Genomic DNA, 17,979 nt, shown 5'->3' with positions numbered 1-17,979 from the left:
GAGGATCTGAAACTCCATTACTGGCCAGTATTAACTGGAGTGGGGGAGGGCTTTCGAAAATGGAAAGCTAATGAATTAATCCATGCAAATTCAGAAGCACTGTACGCATGCACACATACCCAGATGTGTTTAGTTTAGCCCTGCCATTCCTTCTTGCTTTCTCTATAACTCTGCTAATGTTAAAGAATAAATTTTGCTCTCATCCAGTGTCTCGCTCCTCTTTCTCTTACTCCCAACCGTAATATCTGTTACGCAAAAAGATGTCTCTGTACCTCCATATTGTTAACTGTGTCCCATTAGCTGAAAACACCCTCATTTGTCTAGACGAAGAGCAAAAGGGTAGGAATTCTTGACTGAATATTACTAAAATTTTCAAAAGTTAACAGTTAATTTAAAAAAATTAACAGATGATGACATGCAGTATGAATGATGCCACCCAAAGAGGAGGAAAAATGCTACAGTCCTTCCTCACGCAAGATTTGCAGTGGCATCACTAGGACTTTTGCTTCAGCAATAGCTTGTAGAGATTACACCTAAAAAAATTACACAGAATATAAATTGAATTTATGGCATAACAAATAATATTTAATATATAGCATTGAATGCATACACATCAATACCAGTGCTGTAACAACAAATCAGAACTCGTAGAATTAGCAGCAGTTTTTTGCAAGTACAAAAATACACATTTTTTTCAGAACATATATAATAGCAAAATTTATCAGGATATATTATACAAACTCAAAGCATTTAGATAATGCATTACTTTTAATATATTATATGATGTTTTAGATGCTGCATAATAATATTACATGTGTTCTGCTTGCAATAATACATAATGCCATTTACAGCAATGTTAAGAAACTATTCACAACTTAAACATGAACAGAACAGCCAACAAAGCACAATAAATGAAACACAGAGTTGCGAGGTGTTAGTTACAAGCTTCAGCATTTCTCTTTATATCTTTTTGAGCTTATTTTTTTTTCTTTCTTTTGCAGTGTGAAAGAAATAACTACACCTATTGAACATACCTTATAAACACACAGAAAACAATACACTTATTCCTTGGAGGACAATGAAAGTAATACCTATCAGTTTCAGAACAGTAGTATAATACCACAGTTATGGAATCTATGCTGACTTTGCACATACATCAAAACCACAAAGGACTGGGACTCACATCCACAAGGCTCAACACACGAGTGGTGAAGTGGAGAGGCCCAGCAGGCACCCTGCTGCCCCGGCAGGCTCAGAGAACAGGGCGCTTCTCTTAGTTAACTGCTGAGACCCTTCAGATTTCTGTTTGCTTGCTTTTTAGCAGTTTTTATTATTCTTACAATGTTCTTGCAAAGCTTTATGTGGGAACATTACTCAGACCGTTTCCTAAAAAAAGAAAACCTGTGAATCTCGGGACTGCTCAATTAAATTTGAACAGCCTCAATATTAAACTTAAAATGAACACACATTAACACCAAAGGCATTTTCTTTACGGTGTTTATTTTAAGCATTAAGATTCCTCCGCAAAAAAGCGTTGGTCAGTCTCTTCAAACCTTGGAATGCTGTAATGCTCTTCTAGACCTCCTCTTTGATCTTGGATCATGAAGTCTGTCTCTTCCTGTGACTTTCAGAGGTAATGGCTGAATGTCAGGCTTAACCAAATAGCCGTCGACTTCATCAGTAGGTTTCAGGGGCGCTGGCCTGCTGTTGGGCTCCACCATGCCCTCCTCAGCCAAAGCATCGGTAGGTTGTGAAGATGGTGGCACCCTGGCAGGTGTAACCAAATAGTCATCAGCCGCTTCAGCGGCAGTGTCTTCATGTTTCTTTAGTGACTGAAAAGTGCTATCAAAAGGGGAGGAGGTTTCAGTTGGGGTAAACACAGATTGGTCTGAAAACTGAGAGAAAGCACTGTCCAGAGAGCTCATCGATGACACAGATGGAGACGTCCCGGGAGAAGACAGGCTAGAAGAGCTAAATCCTGAGCAAATATTTAATCCCTCTGGTGTTGGAGGCAGCAAGCAATGGGACAAGTCTTTCTTTTCCACATTTTGGTTTGTGTTGTCACTTTTACCAACATTAATCCCTATAATCAAACTCTGATTGATAAGCTTTTGCCCCTCCATCTGCAATGACCGAAGCTGATGGAGATAGTCTTCATCTTCGTGAGACAGGACAACATCACAGCTGGCTTTGCGTGTTGCCTTCTCGTGACCATCGCCAGCGTGGGTGAAGCTGGGGGCGAGGAGGCCAATTGCCGGCTCTGAAGAGCGCCTGTGTCTTCTCAAGGTTTTGAGAGTGCCTGAGGTAGTGGCTGAAGAGAAGCCCAGTGCATTGGAGCAGAGAGACTCGTTCTCCGAGTTTTCTTGCGATGAAAATTTATGGTGTACATCAACAGAAATTGTCAATTGTTTTGTTTTGGTTTTACTCTGGATTTCATCCACCTCCGTCTGCTCCGAATCACCATCGCTGAGAGTGAAGACAGACTCTCTGCTCCTATTATCCTGATCTCGGTTCTTAATCCAGTCACTGGAAGAGGAGTCAGCTTCATCGTTTGCCTCATTTTCCAGGCTGTCGTAGGAAGAGTCATTCAGATGGAGAGAAGCAACATCTGCAAGGACAAACCAAGTGTTAACACATCAGTGACTGAAACAGCCTGCTGACAAGCAGCTGCATTATTTTTTTTTGCAAGTACCCTTTACTTTCAGGAGCATTCGCCCTTTAAAGATTCTTCAAGCAGAAACGCTAATAATTTCAGGAAAAAATTACTGTCTAATTTTGAAATGGCAAAATGAAATGAGTGCTAAGTTGCAGTTCAGTCAAGAAATATAGGATAATGGCACAAATAAGGGTTAGGTTTTTTGTGTTGGTTTTTTTTTAGTGGGGAAATTTAGTGGTAGGTAATCTAGCCATAAACAATAATTTACATACAGTATATTAAAACAGTAATTTATTGAATTTTTATTTTTGCTATTGAATATTGAAAGCAACATTTAACATTTCCTTCCTTCTTAGGCAAGTGAAGAAAAGAGGGCATACTTTGTACTTTTATGGTCTTCCCGAAAATACAGTATTTCTAAGAGCAACACTATGAAGAAAGTTCTAGTCTCAGTTTGAACAGTCACCTCATTTCCACTGAGCAGTGCACACCTGGGCCCCATTCCTTATATACAATAATTGGAATTACATGAAATCTCTTTTGCTCTGGGCTACACTAGGCTGACTTATCTCACATTTGCATCAGAGTTCATGCATGGCCAGTAACTGTGCCTCAGTGTGTGCCTGAAAACTTGTTCAGCTGCTGTAACCTATCGCGGGTTGGAGCTCTCAGTCCCAGAGCATCCCAGCACAGCAGATCCCATGTGCTTCCACTCTTGGGGAGGGGGCAGGCCACATTTCACTGGATTTCACCAAATTTCACTGGAGGTAGAGAGTGAGGAGTTTGGGACAGCCACACTAAGTCAGTCTGCACGGTGGAGCAAGTGCCATTACTACTTTTAGTATAGGCCACCTGTGCCAAATTTTATTTTACAGAAATGCTGCTTCAGAAATATTTTAAGGGAGACCCAAAACTCCAATCAAAATTGATACCATCACAGAGCTGGAGAGAAAAAAAGAACATTTATGATATTCTGAAATGCTCTACCAACTAGTCTGTTAGACATTTTCAGTCACCAGTTCCATCATTTTTCTGTGCTCGCAGCACAATCTGGATGTCCCACTGAAACTCTGGAGATACCTCTCTTTTGAGAATGAAGAATAGATGCTTTCAACCCTAATATAATGGTGTGACAGCCGTATTATAACCTTTTTTGATCACTAACTTCCTGATATTATGGGAAAACATAGGCTGGGGCAAAATTCTAGACTTGAGATGAAACCTTCTCCAGATTTTTTTCTTTCCTTTTGTTTGTTTCCCCTCCCCACTTTTTTAACATAGTGGCTCAGATGACTGAAATAGGAGCAAGGGATTCTTCAGGAGAGCATTTTGTGATACAGTCCAGGTCTATGATAAGTTAAATCAGTGATTATCACCAATAATTTCAGCAAAGGAAATAGAACAGCAGTACCAGGGAACACCACATGAAGGGGGAACAGCGTTCTTCCATGCAATATACTGATCTTTTGTCTGGCTGAGTTTAGCTGTCTAACAGGGTCAAAACATCATCTGTATTACCTGAGCCATTCTCTCTCTTGCATGTCATCAGTATTTCTCCAAAGAGGGTGGTAATTTCCTCTCCAAAAATCCTGCAACAATTCTCAGTGAGGAACTGTACCAGACTAGAAATCTGCAACAAAACAATAGGAGAGAGATATCTTGTCAGATCTTCCATTATTCCACTCAGGGCGAGCTCACCATACAGATGAGGAACAGCAGCAAACTGCAGATCTGTGATGTGCCCCCTGACAGACAGGAACTTCTCTCCTGACCTCCTGGGCCTGAGGAAAAAAAACAGGCCCAGCTAACATGTCCCAGTATACATTCTTTTATATATCCTTTCCATTACTACTCTGTCCTGTTCCAGAGTCACCACAATCAGAGATCTTTTTGATGAGAGAAGCACTTTGCTAATACACTGGGTATTGCTTTATGATCTCCCTCCCCTTCTTCCAGGCAGATTATGAGAATGTACTATGAACATTTCTAGAACCCTGATAAGAGGACAAATCCTGATCTGAAGAGGTACTGACTGTTTTCACATTTGTAACCAACAGTCTGGTTGAGCAGGATGAAGGTTGGTTTCATTTTTTACTACATTGCAGTGTCTCTTACCTTTTTTGTAAATTCATTTTCTATATCAGGAGTGGAGGAAACAGGAGGCCAGAGCAGGCTAGGTGCAATGCAGATAGCCAGATTAAATGCATTCATCTGGTTCTCTTCAGATCGCATTTCTATACCATGTAATACTCCAAAGATGTAACGTAAGAGAACAACATTAGCTCTGGGGAGCTGCTCTATTAACCTGAAAACATATACAAATGTAATTCTTCAAATTATTGACTGGACAAAATGAAACCATTTTTTTTTCCATAGATACACACAAGTCAAGATCATGAAAATACAGAAACAGGGTAATTAACAGGGTAAATGTCCACTAATTAAACCAGGGAATGTGTCAAAGAGGTGTTCTTGCTCAGCTGCTTTCCCTCACTGACACATCTCTGAACAGTTTTCTGGGAGGACAGAAAACACCCTAACACAGAATGAAAATTACACACTGTCAAACTAATGAACCAAGTACAATGTACGACATGAAAGTGTATTTCACCTAAATTGCCTGATAATTCAGTACTCAATCAAACAGTTCAGTTGTCTCTCCTTGCCATCTAGTTGCCATAAGTATATATGTATGTAAGTAAGCGTGAGGTCAGCTAGTGTACAAAGCTTTGTTCCCCATGGCATAATCTTTGCCCACTTTCTGTTTTATATCTTCTGTAAGGCTGGAGGCTTCCCTTATCACTAAGCGCCAGTATTTCCATCACAATTCCATTCTGACTTCAAAATGGTCACTAAAATTTGTGATGAATGAGGGGGAATATATGAGGAACTGATTTCAGCTACCCTTTCACCCAGGACCCCAAAGTTGCCTGCAGATGATTTTGGGTTTGGTATCAAAGAAAAATCCAGGTCTTGGACAGTGTATTTATAAATACTATACTTTTTTTTTTAATGAAAGGATATTTCATTTATTTACTGGTATCCGCAAAAGGCAGAAAAGCAGGACACAAGAAAATCAGAAAACTGTCCCATACAGGCAATTGCTTAAGTATATATGTTAGCTTGAATGCTCTGTCATATACAAAGATATTTTTAGCATCTATTTAAAAAAAATGTAATTGTAAATTGAATATTTGGGATTCTTCATTCTGGGATATAAATTTATAGGAAAAGAATGCAGAGAATATAAGTAACTCTACCTTTGGATGCTTTTTATCTTCTCTTCATTATTTCCTTGATCCATCACAGAGACCCACTTATCACAGAGCTGGGATGACAAAATGCTGCCTGGGATGTTGCGAAGAAAATCCTTATCAAAAGAAAAGAACAAAACACATGAATATCTGTTCTGGAGCATGGGAGGGAGTAGGAATAAGATATGCAGATACAAGAGGATGTATCAGTGGGACAGCACTAGCTGACAAACATCTTGTTCCACACAGCAACCAAAACCAGCAGAAAATAATCTGAGATAAAGAAGTACTTTGGATTATGCTTAAAGTGATTATTTTCCTACCCTTTCCTCACCCTTTCCTGCCAAAATAGAGGTATTTGGATGCTTCATCTGCTATTACTGCACTAAAAAATCTGCAGTGGGACCAGTTATTTTGATGCTGCATAATGTCTCTCTTTATATCACTTAACTTCACCTGTAGTCCTCATTTCTTCTCCTTAGCTGACAAGCTCCAACACCACCAGACCATAAGCACTCCAAGGCACCCCTGCCTTCCTTCTCCTAATCAATCCCTTTTGGTAATGGAGTACTTATGCTAGTCATGGATAGTCTTGCTGTTCCTGTTTCCTAATACCACTGATGGGCAAACTGTTGCAGCCTGGGAGGAAGTCCAAATCCTAGATCTCTGAACAAGCTAGGGTAAGGGAAGCCATGATGCACACGAATAACACATTTGCTCTTATGTGGTAACTCTTCACTGTTATAAATGCTAAGCAGTTGCCCCTCAGTGAAACTGTTACCATGGGATGAGTATTGCACACCAGCGCTTTGCATGGTGCAGCTATCCTGCCCTAAATGCATGTCCTAAATCCACCAGTAGAAAAGTAATTGTGTAAGTCTCACCCATGAAAACCCCTCACGTGATTGCAAGAGGAAAGGCTTTCTGCAATAAAATTATTCCACTGAATCTGTGCTTGCTTGAGAATGGAGATTACTATTTCTTTTAAGCAAAAACTACATGTAAGCAGATGCACTGTAGTAAAATGTGAAAAGAAATATGCTGATCCTCCTTATAGCTGAAATTTTACTGAAGGCTTGGGATGCTTTTTGCCCAAGGAACATTGTTTTTAATGTACAAGTCTGTAAGAAAAGATAATGCATGGGAAAATTAATCAAAATATTTTGGGCAACACTATACACTCACTAGAGTCCGTCCTACAGGGTTTTACTGACAAGTAGGGAAACAGGCCTGCAAACCTGCCTTTCTAGTAATTAATTGACTTTAAGCAGAGATAAAGAGAGTGACAGGACAAGGTTGTAGCTGAGACCTCAGGAAAGCTGGCAGCAAAACAAGCTGGCTAGTCCTCTTCCCCATCCTAATTCAGTGTTCGCCTCCTTTGGAAATCCTCGCAATGTTAATGTGCCAGCCCATTCTTCTTAATTCAGCCCACCAAGTCCTCTTTCAGCCTGTCCCTGGGGAAAAGTCCTACTTGTTTGTGCCCGGTATCTGCACTACTCTCAACCAAAAAGGGGGAAAGGAACATTCTTCACATACCTTAAACAAAGATGCTGTCACAAATATGGATTCACAGGCTAGGTCCACTTCAGCACCTGAATCAAGTTTCTCCTTGAGCTCTTTGCAGGTTTTTGCACTTCCAGAGCGTCTGAAAATACCCTCAGTGGAAGGGCCCTCTTGGTAAAGGAGTGAAAGCATGTCCTAAACAAAATTAAAAGGCAGAGAGGCTTTCTCAGAAATATATTTTATTGCCTAGTGCCATTAAAATGTAGTTTTGCCACTTTTGCCACAGACGAAAACCTCTGAGTCCTACAAAAGCTCACAAACACAAGTCAAGGCTCACCCTCCAAGCCACATCAAACACAAACTGCATAGCAAAGCTGCGGTCTGGGGTACTGACGTCGAAAAACACCCTCTCAGAAATACTGTGCTGCCACTGCTGAGCACTAACCTCCTGCATAATCTTCCAGGATCTCTGCAAGTTTTAGCCAAGTCATTTAAATATATAAACACCGTGGTATTAGAAAAGGAGAGAGGTCTACCTAATCCAAAGCTCTGCATCTGACAGTGGCCTCAGCCAGACACCACTTTGCAGGAAGATATGAGTGTGTTCAATATTATCACTGACCAGAGCCTGATGTCTGACAAAAATGAGATTTTATCTAAGGTTCAAAGTGCTTTGTTTGTTAATATCTACCTGCACTTCTACAGCAGATCAGTCAGATTTTTAGCCCCTTTGCTTCGTGTGAGTGGTATCATACTCTGCAAGCAGCTCAGGGCTGTTAGTGGGACCACCTCTGGGGCAAGGTGCTCCCACCTGGAAGGTCACCCAGAGGGGACTAAAGCTAGGCTTACGGCTCCTCTGAAGCCAATGAGGCAGCAAAGGAGTAAAGACGTAGGCAGCTCACTAAATGAGTTATTTAAAAGGAAAGGGAAAACGAACAGATTCCTGCCTAGCTTTTAGAATAACAGGAGGGCCTGATTTCTTCTGCTAAATAAGAGAAGAAAAAGAACAGAAAAGGAAACCTGAAATCAGAGACCTCTCCTGAGGTAATATGTACATGATATTTTCCAGCTGCTTAATTCTCTGCAGTCTCCTGTGGGTCATCTCTCAGACATGCTGGTCACCTCTCCCCAGGCCTGCTCCAAGCGATGTGGAATTTGTCATGTTTGTCTCTTCTGAGGGGCAAACGCGTGCAGACAGTCTCTAGGATTATGTGCATGCACACAGTGGTCTGAGGACCGAGTTGTCACAAGAAAGGGCAAGAAAATGGACACTGGGGGAGAGTCTGTCATCATTAAACCAAGTTACTGTAACAGTAATGGCTACGCAGTGGCTTTTGGTGACTTTCCTAGTCTGGGCTGTAAGATAGGTCTTCCTGACACACAGCAATGCAAATAAGTCTATTGGAAACCATTATTTTTACTTTTTTTCTTTAACATTTCTTTCTCACTCTTGCAGAAGTCGAAAGCCAAGCATTCATGTACATGCAGACACTTTGGAGGAGCACCTTTCGTGGCAGCAGGACTCGTGTCAGCATTTCTATTTTCTTTGTAGGGATTTAGAGCTCTGCTGTCAAAACAGGCTGAGTCCCACAGTGCAGGATCTTAGTGCATAAAGAAATGCTTTGAAAATATATTTTGAGTAAAATACCCACAAGATAAAACTGGAAAGCCCCTCTTAGAGTAGTAAACCCTGAACAAAATTACATGAACAGAGCTAATGGTGTAAGAAAATTCAGTGTGGCAATGACTAAAAGAGAGCCCGTCAGCTGTGAAAGCAAGCTTGAAGCTCTGAAGCAGAGATATCAGACATGCTTGCAGCATTCATCCCTGATATTTTCCTTCTCTTGCAGGTAAATCCCACATAGTCCCTCAGATACAGAATTCCATTCTCCAGCGATGCTGCATGAAATCAAGAACAAGTTATATTTTGTGGCATAAACACAGTGTTTAAGATTCAAAGCATAAAGTCTACCAAGCTGTGATTCTATGCTTAGTAACTTTGGGATTTTTTAAGATAAAAATTTACTAATATTTATGTTTTGGAGAAATTTCTGAAATGCAGCATTGGCTCAGACAGAGAGAATGAGAGACCAGGTTCTTACAGAGTCCATCTCTGGAGGGTTTATTTAAATAACCTAAATTATAAAAATGCACATTTCCCCCTCAAAAGCAAATAACAAACCCACACTAATAAGACCTGAAAAGTCCTGGTATGATTCACTATTCAGTCAGTGATAAAGCAGCACATCAAGCACAAATTTAGGAGACATATCATCTCTTCCTGTAAACTGGTGTAACCCCACTGATTTCAGTGAGGTTCTGGCAAGTTGTTCCAGCCGAAAGTCGGGCTGTTAAGATCAGGGGCCCAATCCTGCGGGGCTCACTCGCACTCTGTAAACATTTCAATGCTGTATCAACAACAGGGCAGACTTTAGTCCTGACCAAAAATGCCACACATCTGCCTTAATTATGCCTAGGAACAGGCTCTAGTACATGTTCCTGGACTGGTTTTGAGAGTACCCACAGCACTAGTACTCCTTCAAGACAGGATGAAAAGATGCTCCTGCAGCCTCCACCTTCCCTCCTATTTTTGCAGTGGTGCTGTCAGATCAAAAATGAGGACCCAGAGTGCTTGCCTGCCCTGAGATGCCTTCAAGAAAGGCTCTGAAACTGTCTCCTTAAGGGCAGGTTGCATTTGTATGCACGTGTGGGTTCTCTATATGGGACAGTAGATGCCACATTTACGGAGTTGGGGATTTTACAGAGGTATTGGGAGTGGTTTAAAAAGTATGTGTGAATGTGGCATTTATTTACGCTGCGTAAGTGAAGGATTAGGGAACCAGCCTTATAGTGTGGGCTATAAAGAATAATTAGCCCAGAGCAGCAGACTGATCACATACATTTCTCAAGCTGTTTGTTATTAACCAGGCCTGACCACAGCATATGTTAAAACCCAAACTTCTTGCTGAGAACCACAAAGGAGGTTTCTTTCTGGTTTCTCTGCTTGGGTAATTTCAGTGTCCCATTTACAAAGTGTCTCCATGTTCTCATTCACTACACAAAGAAATTCCACCACTGTAAGAGCCAGCCCTGAGCCTAGGACTCACCAAGAGGGGTTTGGGCAGGTTGTCATCCTCACAGATGGCTGTTAGCAAGAGGCCAAAGAGCTTCCCAGGAGCAGCAGATGTTGAGGAGAGAGGTGCATTGTCCAAGTGAGTGCCTGGGCCACGCCAAAAAGCCCAATTTATGATAGATCTTTTCCTTTTAAATGACTTTTGGCTTAGGTCTGGGAAAAGAGAAAGGTGTTTATTAGAAGGAATGCATTTCTATTCTAATTCCAGTATTTGTTTTGTGGTGGTTGCTATGGTTTCAAAGGAAAAAATGTAATGAACTCAACCAACTCCTTGGCATCCGGCTCAGCCTAATCCACCATGCACATACCTGTGCGTGTGTGTATGGAGAATGTGCTGCCTTACCCATGCTCTTAAGAGGATCACCAGGATCTGCACTGCACTGCTAGACCACAGCGTCATCAATTACCGCTAAGTGTGGGATGGCAAACCTCAGCCCACTGACTTCACATGGAGCTGGACTGTACTATGTAACTAATTTCCCATCCACAGGTGCAAAACCACAGACCTTCTTTGGATAAAAATAATACATAAACACCACTGCCCTCACCTTCACTTGCTGTCCTGAGGCATCCTAGTTTCCCTGGCAATGTGGGTGAGCACCTGCTCTCCCCACAAGTAACATCAGAGAATCAACTAATCAGGTGAGACATTTTCAGACCAGGAAAAGTCACTGCCTTTGCTCTCTTCTCCACAAAGCAAGCGTATCATTAGTGCCCTCGCTCCAAGCATTTGCTGACCATGGCCCAGGGACAGTGCCTGCCCTTTAATCAATGCCTTCCAGATGGCATTTCAGCACGCTGCCAACACACTGATGGGCTCTGCTTGTCTTCATCCATTTTAATGTATTTCATGAGGTATCTAAAGAGCATCGTTAATTGAAGCTCTTATCTGCAGTGCATAGAGAAGTAAATACTGGTAATTGGGATGCAAAAAGAGGTTTTTTCATATGACCTTTCTCAACATCAGCCAGTGTAAATGCTTCTTAACAGCTCGGGCTACTGTTAAGGGTGGGTTGAGACTGTTTATGATGAAAGTACTAACAAGAAAAAACTTATTCTGATATATTTTTCCTTTTCTAGATGCTTTCAAAGCCAGTCAGCTTTGATTTAGTAGCTTACCTATCCTGTGCACCTTTCTGTTAGCTGGCTCTTCCACCTGGTCAAACATTTTACTCTCTGCTGTTGTGGAGGGCAAAGCGTAGAAGCAAGGGCTTGCAGAAGTTAAGGACTGTGGTATAATACCAGATTTTTTTTTCTCTCCTATACTTTACTACACTTGTTTTTTAGCCCAAATAGTGATTTTCATTATACGTCATTCCATTCTAGATCATGCTCCCTTTGGGAATGGGTGGAAGTCTTTTCATTAGAGGCTTACAGGATGAAAAGTTAGTGTTTAACTCAAAATGTGAACATATGAATGTGAAAGCCTGATGAAAAATTCTTTTAATGAAAAATAATAACAAGGATATACACTTTAAGCAGTCCAAAGCTTCATGAAATATAAGCTTGGCAGTATCTAAGGCTTTATTTGACACATCATGTTTTGGGGGAACATAACTAACCTATAAATTTCAAAATTGCAATTTTTCTTTCACATGAGCTGGATATTAGCATGTGAATATGATTTGCTTCACTTGGAGTTCTATTCACACAATGGCAAATACATATTGGAGTTTTTTCTGGCAACCTTGTAGATCTCAGTGGAAGTAAAAATTAAGAAGAAACACTATTTTGGAGAACAAGGAATAGCAGAAGTGGAAGAAATGGGTCTTGAAATTAGGAACTTTTCTTAGTCTGTCACTGTTTGTTCCACTCTTAAAAGCCATGGCCCAAGCTGACAATGAGAGCAAGGTGTAATTGTGATCGACTGCAGCTCTCTCCTGGGACAGGAAGGAGATCTCAATCACTGTTCAACATACCAGGGCAGAAAACAACTAGTAATGCACGGCAACGAAATGCTATGCCACTTACAAAACTATCATTCACTGAACAACAGAAAAACTCATCCTTTTCATATCCCCTTTTCTAAGGGGGCTGAAAAGTTGCCTGGCGAAGAGGAGACTGAGGGCAGACCTCATTGCCGTCTACAGCTTCCTCACAAGGGGAGGAGGAGGGGCAGGTGCTGATCTCTTCTCTCTGGTGACCGATGACAGGACCCGAGGGAATGGCAGGAAGGTGTGCCAGGGGAGGTTTAGGTTGGATATTAGGAAAAGGTTCTTCACCCAGAGGGTGGTGGAGCTCTGGAACAGGCTCCCCAGGGAGGCAGGCACGGCACCGAGCCTGACGCTGTTCAAGAAGCAGTTGGACAACGCCCTCAGAGACATGGTGTGAATTTTGGGGTTGTCCTGTGCAGGGACAGGAGTTGGACTCGATGATCCTGGTGGGTCCCTTCCAACTCAGGACATTCTATGATTCTATGTTTCTAAGTCTTAAGGTAAAGAGCAGATGAGAAGGGGAGGATGTACATTTTCTTTTATTGAACCTGTGCAAAGTCACATCACTAGAACCCCAGACTCCTGTCAGCCAAGACAGATGCCAATTATTGCTCTGCAGAAGTACTTCCATACAAAAACATCAGGGCCTTGCTCTGGCCAGAACTGGAAAAAACCCAATACTCCTTTGGTTGCAGATCTTGCTCTGAGATCATAGTAGCCATCTATTCTGCTTGTATTTTACATGCAGGGAATTTCTATTCATAGGTAGTGTCCCAGCCCTGCAAGTGACATTTCCTCTTCTTGCAAACTAATCAGAAACTTCTAAATAAAACCTCAGATCTATTTAACAATGTAGCATCCTTTCTGGTCCACCCCCTAACTATCAAACTGTTTTCAAAGACCTCCTTTCTATATTGAGACCAACTTGTTGAAATTTTGCTTTCTCTTTAACAGACAATTAAATAATAGTTTGGATTACAGACTAGCCACTGACAGCAGTCGGTTCTTTCAAGTTAAACTTTACACAAAGCGGTATTTACAATAGGTTTTAGACATGTGTTCATGAGCATTACTTAATGGTTATGTTTAACTGGTAGATGACCATTCCTGTTACATGCTGAAAGGCTGCAGGAGAGGCAGAAACACTACAGTTCTTCTACACAGTAAATTCTTCTATACTTCTTTAAGCATCCTGTCAGGAGAGCTGATGCAACTACACCACCACAGTTGGTGTCGACACAGCTACTTATTTGACATGAGAGCCAGCTGTCAGTCATGTCTGCCTGTCAACACCTACAACCCTGCCTTACCACAGTGCATGCTGGTACAACTGGGCAGCTACCCCTTGCTGCCTCCAGAAGGGACAGCATGTCCAGCACAGCAGTATCGGTTCAGGGAAGTTGAGGGAGGGACAATAGCACAGCATGTGTAGCAGTGAAGTGTGGGGTTACAGACTCTGCTCCCTGTAAATTTGCCCTGAATGTTGTGGTGTACCTAGTGGTTACCTGACAACACCACAGATTTTGGTTTGCTGATCTGAAGATGAGCCCAAAAACAGTTCATAGCTTTGGCTTGCACACAGGTACCCTTCACCATTTTCCAAAACTGATGCAGGTGAGAAGGAGTTAGGAAGAGCACAACGGACAGCACTGTATGCAAGATAATCTGCTTTGCAAGCAGCCAGACCTATAAATCACTTCAAAAGGTTTTGTCTGATGAAAGTAGGAAAGGTGAATGGACTAAAAGCCTCTTTCTCCCACGTAGAACAGTCCCTGTGCATGACTTGCAGGCTGCCCCAGGCTTCAGCTGTCCCAAAGCCAGCCTTGCCTCCCCTCCTGCGGCTTGCACAGCACCGCTGACAACACATCTGCATTAGAACTTTACAGGCCTGATTTGCATTTCTATTTTCTCTTGCCAGTCAACGTCAGCTGCCAAGTGGGGCCTGTAAACCTAATTACACCCCTTTGCTAGATTGCCTCATTCTTAAAATATGCCATGAAGTAATATATGATAAAAATTGCTCGGGAAGGGGGGATGAAGGAGTGTGGAAAGGAAATTAGTTTATATAAAATGCAATCAATTTCCGGAATAATTTGTAATAGACAATGGTATAGCCTCACTAGATTTAATTTCTAAAAACATTAGAAATGTATTCTATTCCTATATTATGGGAGATCTTAGCTATTGGGGAGTGCACAGGATAACAGTTTGCATGTTATTTTTATTATTATACAGTCATTAATGGTGAAGTAGGGCAGAGTTTCTATTTGAACTGGGTATGCCAGTGTGCTAAGCGTAATAAAAACATGCCATGGGGTGCATCCTTGCCCTACAGAGTTTTCAGTCTGATGCCCCAATCCTGTAAAGATCTCCTCATTTTTTTACTCACGAGCAGTCATTGCATTATTGACAACAGAGTACAAAACAGAAAGCAGGTGCTCATATTTCTCCAGCATCAAGGCCAAAGGCAGAAGAAAATATTGCTGTCTTCATTTTATGCAAAGAGAACTGAAATAAAGATGTTTTATTTGCTGACTTCATCTAGGTACTCAAGCATCTGCCTAGGCTTTGCCTCGTGAAGGTCCCAGTGAGGCAGGTGTGTAGTCCTAAGTACCTTGTTAAGATAAAGGATGCTGACAAATGCTGCATGGGAATTCTGTGCTGAAGTCAAGCCTTGACTCCTGAACCATAAAACTACCCTGCCTTGTTACAGAGCATGGCAAGGGCTGCAGAGAGAAGCTCAGCTAATAGACTTACAAAAAATTGCAGGGGAGAGATCTTGCCTTTCTTTCACTGGTTTTAGAACAACCATTTGACAGGCAGCTTGTCAAAACATAACTTACAAAGATGACACACATACAGCAGCAGACTCAAACCAGGGAGAGCTACACTGCAAAATTCCCTGGGCAGCTGGAAGGTACATCTGTGTGCTCCTCTTCCCTTTCTACCACCCCATCTCGGCAGGTTTCCTTTCTGTAGCAGAGCCAGGCAGGTAGCCAGGCTGTGGGTGAACGATGCTGGGGCAAGCGGGGCGACGTACCGTTCAGCTGCTGGCACACAGCCAGGCGGCTTGGCTTCAGCACGAACTGGCACTGCAGCTCCTGGGGCAGCTGCTCTGTCAAGAAGGACCCCTGAAGCTGCCTGGGGCAGGCACAGTGCTTTGATCCATGGGGCATAGCGTCACGAATGTGGCTCATTTTAATTCCAAAGGGATATTCATGTCCTGTTCAAAGAGAAATCATAATAATCTGTGTTGGATTGACTGGAGGCTTGCAAAATCCCATCTGCCTTGGAGGAAAAGCAAATTTTGCGTGCTGGCCTGCAGCACTTTCTCTCTAAGTAATCTCAAAATTGATGCTTTTCTGCATATTTCCACTGGCATAAATCATACGTTGGCAGATACAGAGTTACTGTGTTCAGTGTAGTTAAATGGACCTATTACAGCTGTATAACACAAAAGCCATCAGAAAAAATACAAGTGACTATTTCTGAATTCAGCATTTATTCTTTCTACTGCTTTACTTGTGACACTGAAAGTTTAGGTACTGGTTGCTCATATGGTTCTGGCAAGAAATGAGATTTTGGGAGCAGTCATCTATCAAATTTTTGCTGAGCATTCAAAACCAAAAAATCCAGCGTGAAAGTGATTTTCCCTCCCTTTCCATGCAACAGCCATCAACTCAGTCAAACGAGACACAATTACAGTTCCTGTCTGAGGCTGAAACAGGAAGGAAACGTTAATCACAGGGCTAATGCAAATGAGCTATGCTCAGCACTAATCAGCATCTTTGGGGACTACACAGGCAATTTGTTTCAGAAGGAGCTTTCAAAAATGCCACCAGGATATGTTTTGGACTTGTCTAAGGACCTGGCAATATATTAAATATGGGCACAATGTTAAGCTGTTTTATCTAACTTGCACTTAGACTTGAACACTGATAGTAGAGGAGACATTGTTTGAAATTACAGGTAGTGTGAAGCTGAAGCACAGTCAAACTCACTTCTGATGTCTACCTATGATAAAAGCTGGCCTTATCTAATAAACCTTTGCATAAATATCAAGAACAGCATCAGTTTTATATCATATGGCTGTGATTTTATCTGAAGAAGCTATAGAAAGACAAAGTCTGGTATGTTTCAAAGACAAAACAGTTTGCACTGTTTATGAGGTGCACAAGTTAGACATTGTATAAATATTAATGTTGTCTGAATCCAGCCAAGCATTTGTAGCTAAGGCTGTTTTAAGAAGGAATGCTAAGATTTACTGGGTTTAGATTTGTAGGAGGAAAACAGAAAATCGACAAATTTTTCTTATTCTAATCATCTGTGAACTCATATAGCACAAGTAATGCTGGGCTTCTACAGGGAAATGTTCTTAATAACAGGAAGGGATTTGCTCTCAGTGAATCATGGGCCAAAATCAAATCACTCCATCCAATCATTTCTGAGTTTTGGGTTGATTCCTGGGGAGGAAATGTTTCAAAAAGCATTTTAGAAAGTGAATAAGCAATAATTTGCTCCTAATCAGAGCGGAGCTGTCAGCCAGTAAAAGAAATGCAGGATTGGAAAGGACCTCTTGAATCAGTTAACTTGAATTGTGGAAGAACAGAACATTTCTCAAAACTCTGCTGAGTTTTACTGAGGAGGGGAGTAAACAATGTTATGGAAGTGTAGGAAGAAATATGGTAAAGCTGGACTGGCTCCAGGAGAGGAGGTGAGTGAGTGGAGGGGCTGACCCTGTAGAAAGACTGAGGCTCATGCCGCAAAACTGGGGCAGAAATAAATGAACTCTTCAACCTCTTAGTGACACAAGCAGACAATTGCTCTTCAAAACAAAGGATCAGCATCTGACTAGCTCCCCAAATAACCAAACTTGCGTGACAGGGAAGCAAGAGAAAAAAATGGGAAAAACAAACAAAACAAAAGAGGAAACTGCATTTCAGTTTTCTCTGTATTTCTTGCTTCCTTCAGCACTAAAAACTGAGTGAATGTTGAAACACAAAACCATCTTGAGAACTTACCAATAAGAGGGTAAGGAGCATCTTCTCTTCCTGAAATCACCCACAGCTTGTAGTCTTTTTCAGAGCCCTTTAAAAGCAAAATTAAGAATAAGTTTGACTGCCATTAAGAACAGGTTCACATTAGGTTTTTCACAATACAAGGATAACCTGCACCTTGCCAGTGGGGTCAAAGGAACCCCCTTTACTTCTGCAGTGCCCAGATTTGTGACCTTCTGAATTGTGGCTGTCATAGAATCAATCATAGAATCATAGAATCATTTAGGTTAGAAAAGACCCTTTAGATCATCGAGTCCAACTTCTAATGTAGCACTGCCATGTCTACCACTAAACCATGTCCCTAATCACCACATCTACAGGTCTTTTGAATACCTCCAGGGATGGTGACTCACACAGTCCCCTGGACAGTCTCTTCCAATGCCCAAAAACCCTTTCAGTGAAGAAATTTTTCCTAACATCCAATCTAAACCTCTCCTGGTGC

General features: G+C 41.7%; 1 protein-coding gene across 1 annotated transcript in view; it reads right to left on the bottom strand.

Moving 5' to 3' along the window:
- Positions 1 to 558: 558 nt before the first annotated feature.
- Positions 559 to 17,979, bottom strand: part of ARHGAP20 (Rho GTPase activating protein 20) — a 65,244-nt gene continuing 47,823 nt past the window's right edge. Inside the window, exons 8-15 of the mRNA XM_064441226.1 lie at positions 17,502 to 17,568; positions 15,521 to 15,703; positions 10,521 to 10,699; positions 7,447 to 7,608; positions 5,917 to 6,026; positions 4,772 to 4,961; positions 4,175 to 4,286; positions 559 to 2,608 (exon numbers count right to left, since the gene is read on the bottom strand). Coding sequence (XP_064297296.1) covers positions 1,548 to 2,608; positions 4,175 to 4,286; positions 4,772 to 4,961; positions 5,917 to 6,026; positions 7,447 to 7,608; positions 10,521 to 10,699; positions 15,521 to 15,703; positions 17,502 to 17,568 — 2,064 coding nt within the window. The 3' untranslated portion in view covers positions 559 to 1,547. The remainder of the gene's footprint in view (positions 2,609 to 4,174; positions 4,287 to 4,771; positions 4,962 to 5,916; positions 6,027 to 7,446; positions 7,609 to 10,520; positions 10,700 to 15,520; positions 15,704 to 17,501; positions 17,569 to 17,979) is intronic.

Source organism: Phalacrocorax carbo, chromosome 1, assembly GCF_963921805.1.
Source record: "Phalacrocorax carbo chromosome 1, bPhaCar2.1, whole genome shotgun sequence".
Lineage (NCBI taxonomy): Eukaryota > Metazoa > Chordata > Aves > Suliformes > Phalacrocoracidae > Phalacrocorax > Phalacrocorax carbo.
The sequence above is the reverse complement of the archived record's forward strand: the minus strand, read 5'-3'. Positions and strand labels throughout refer to the sequence as shown.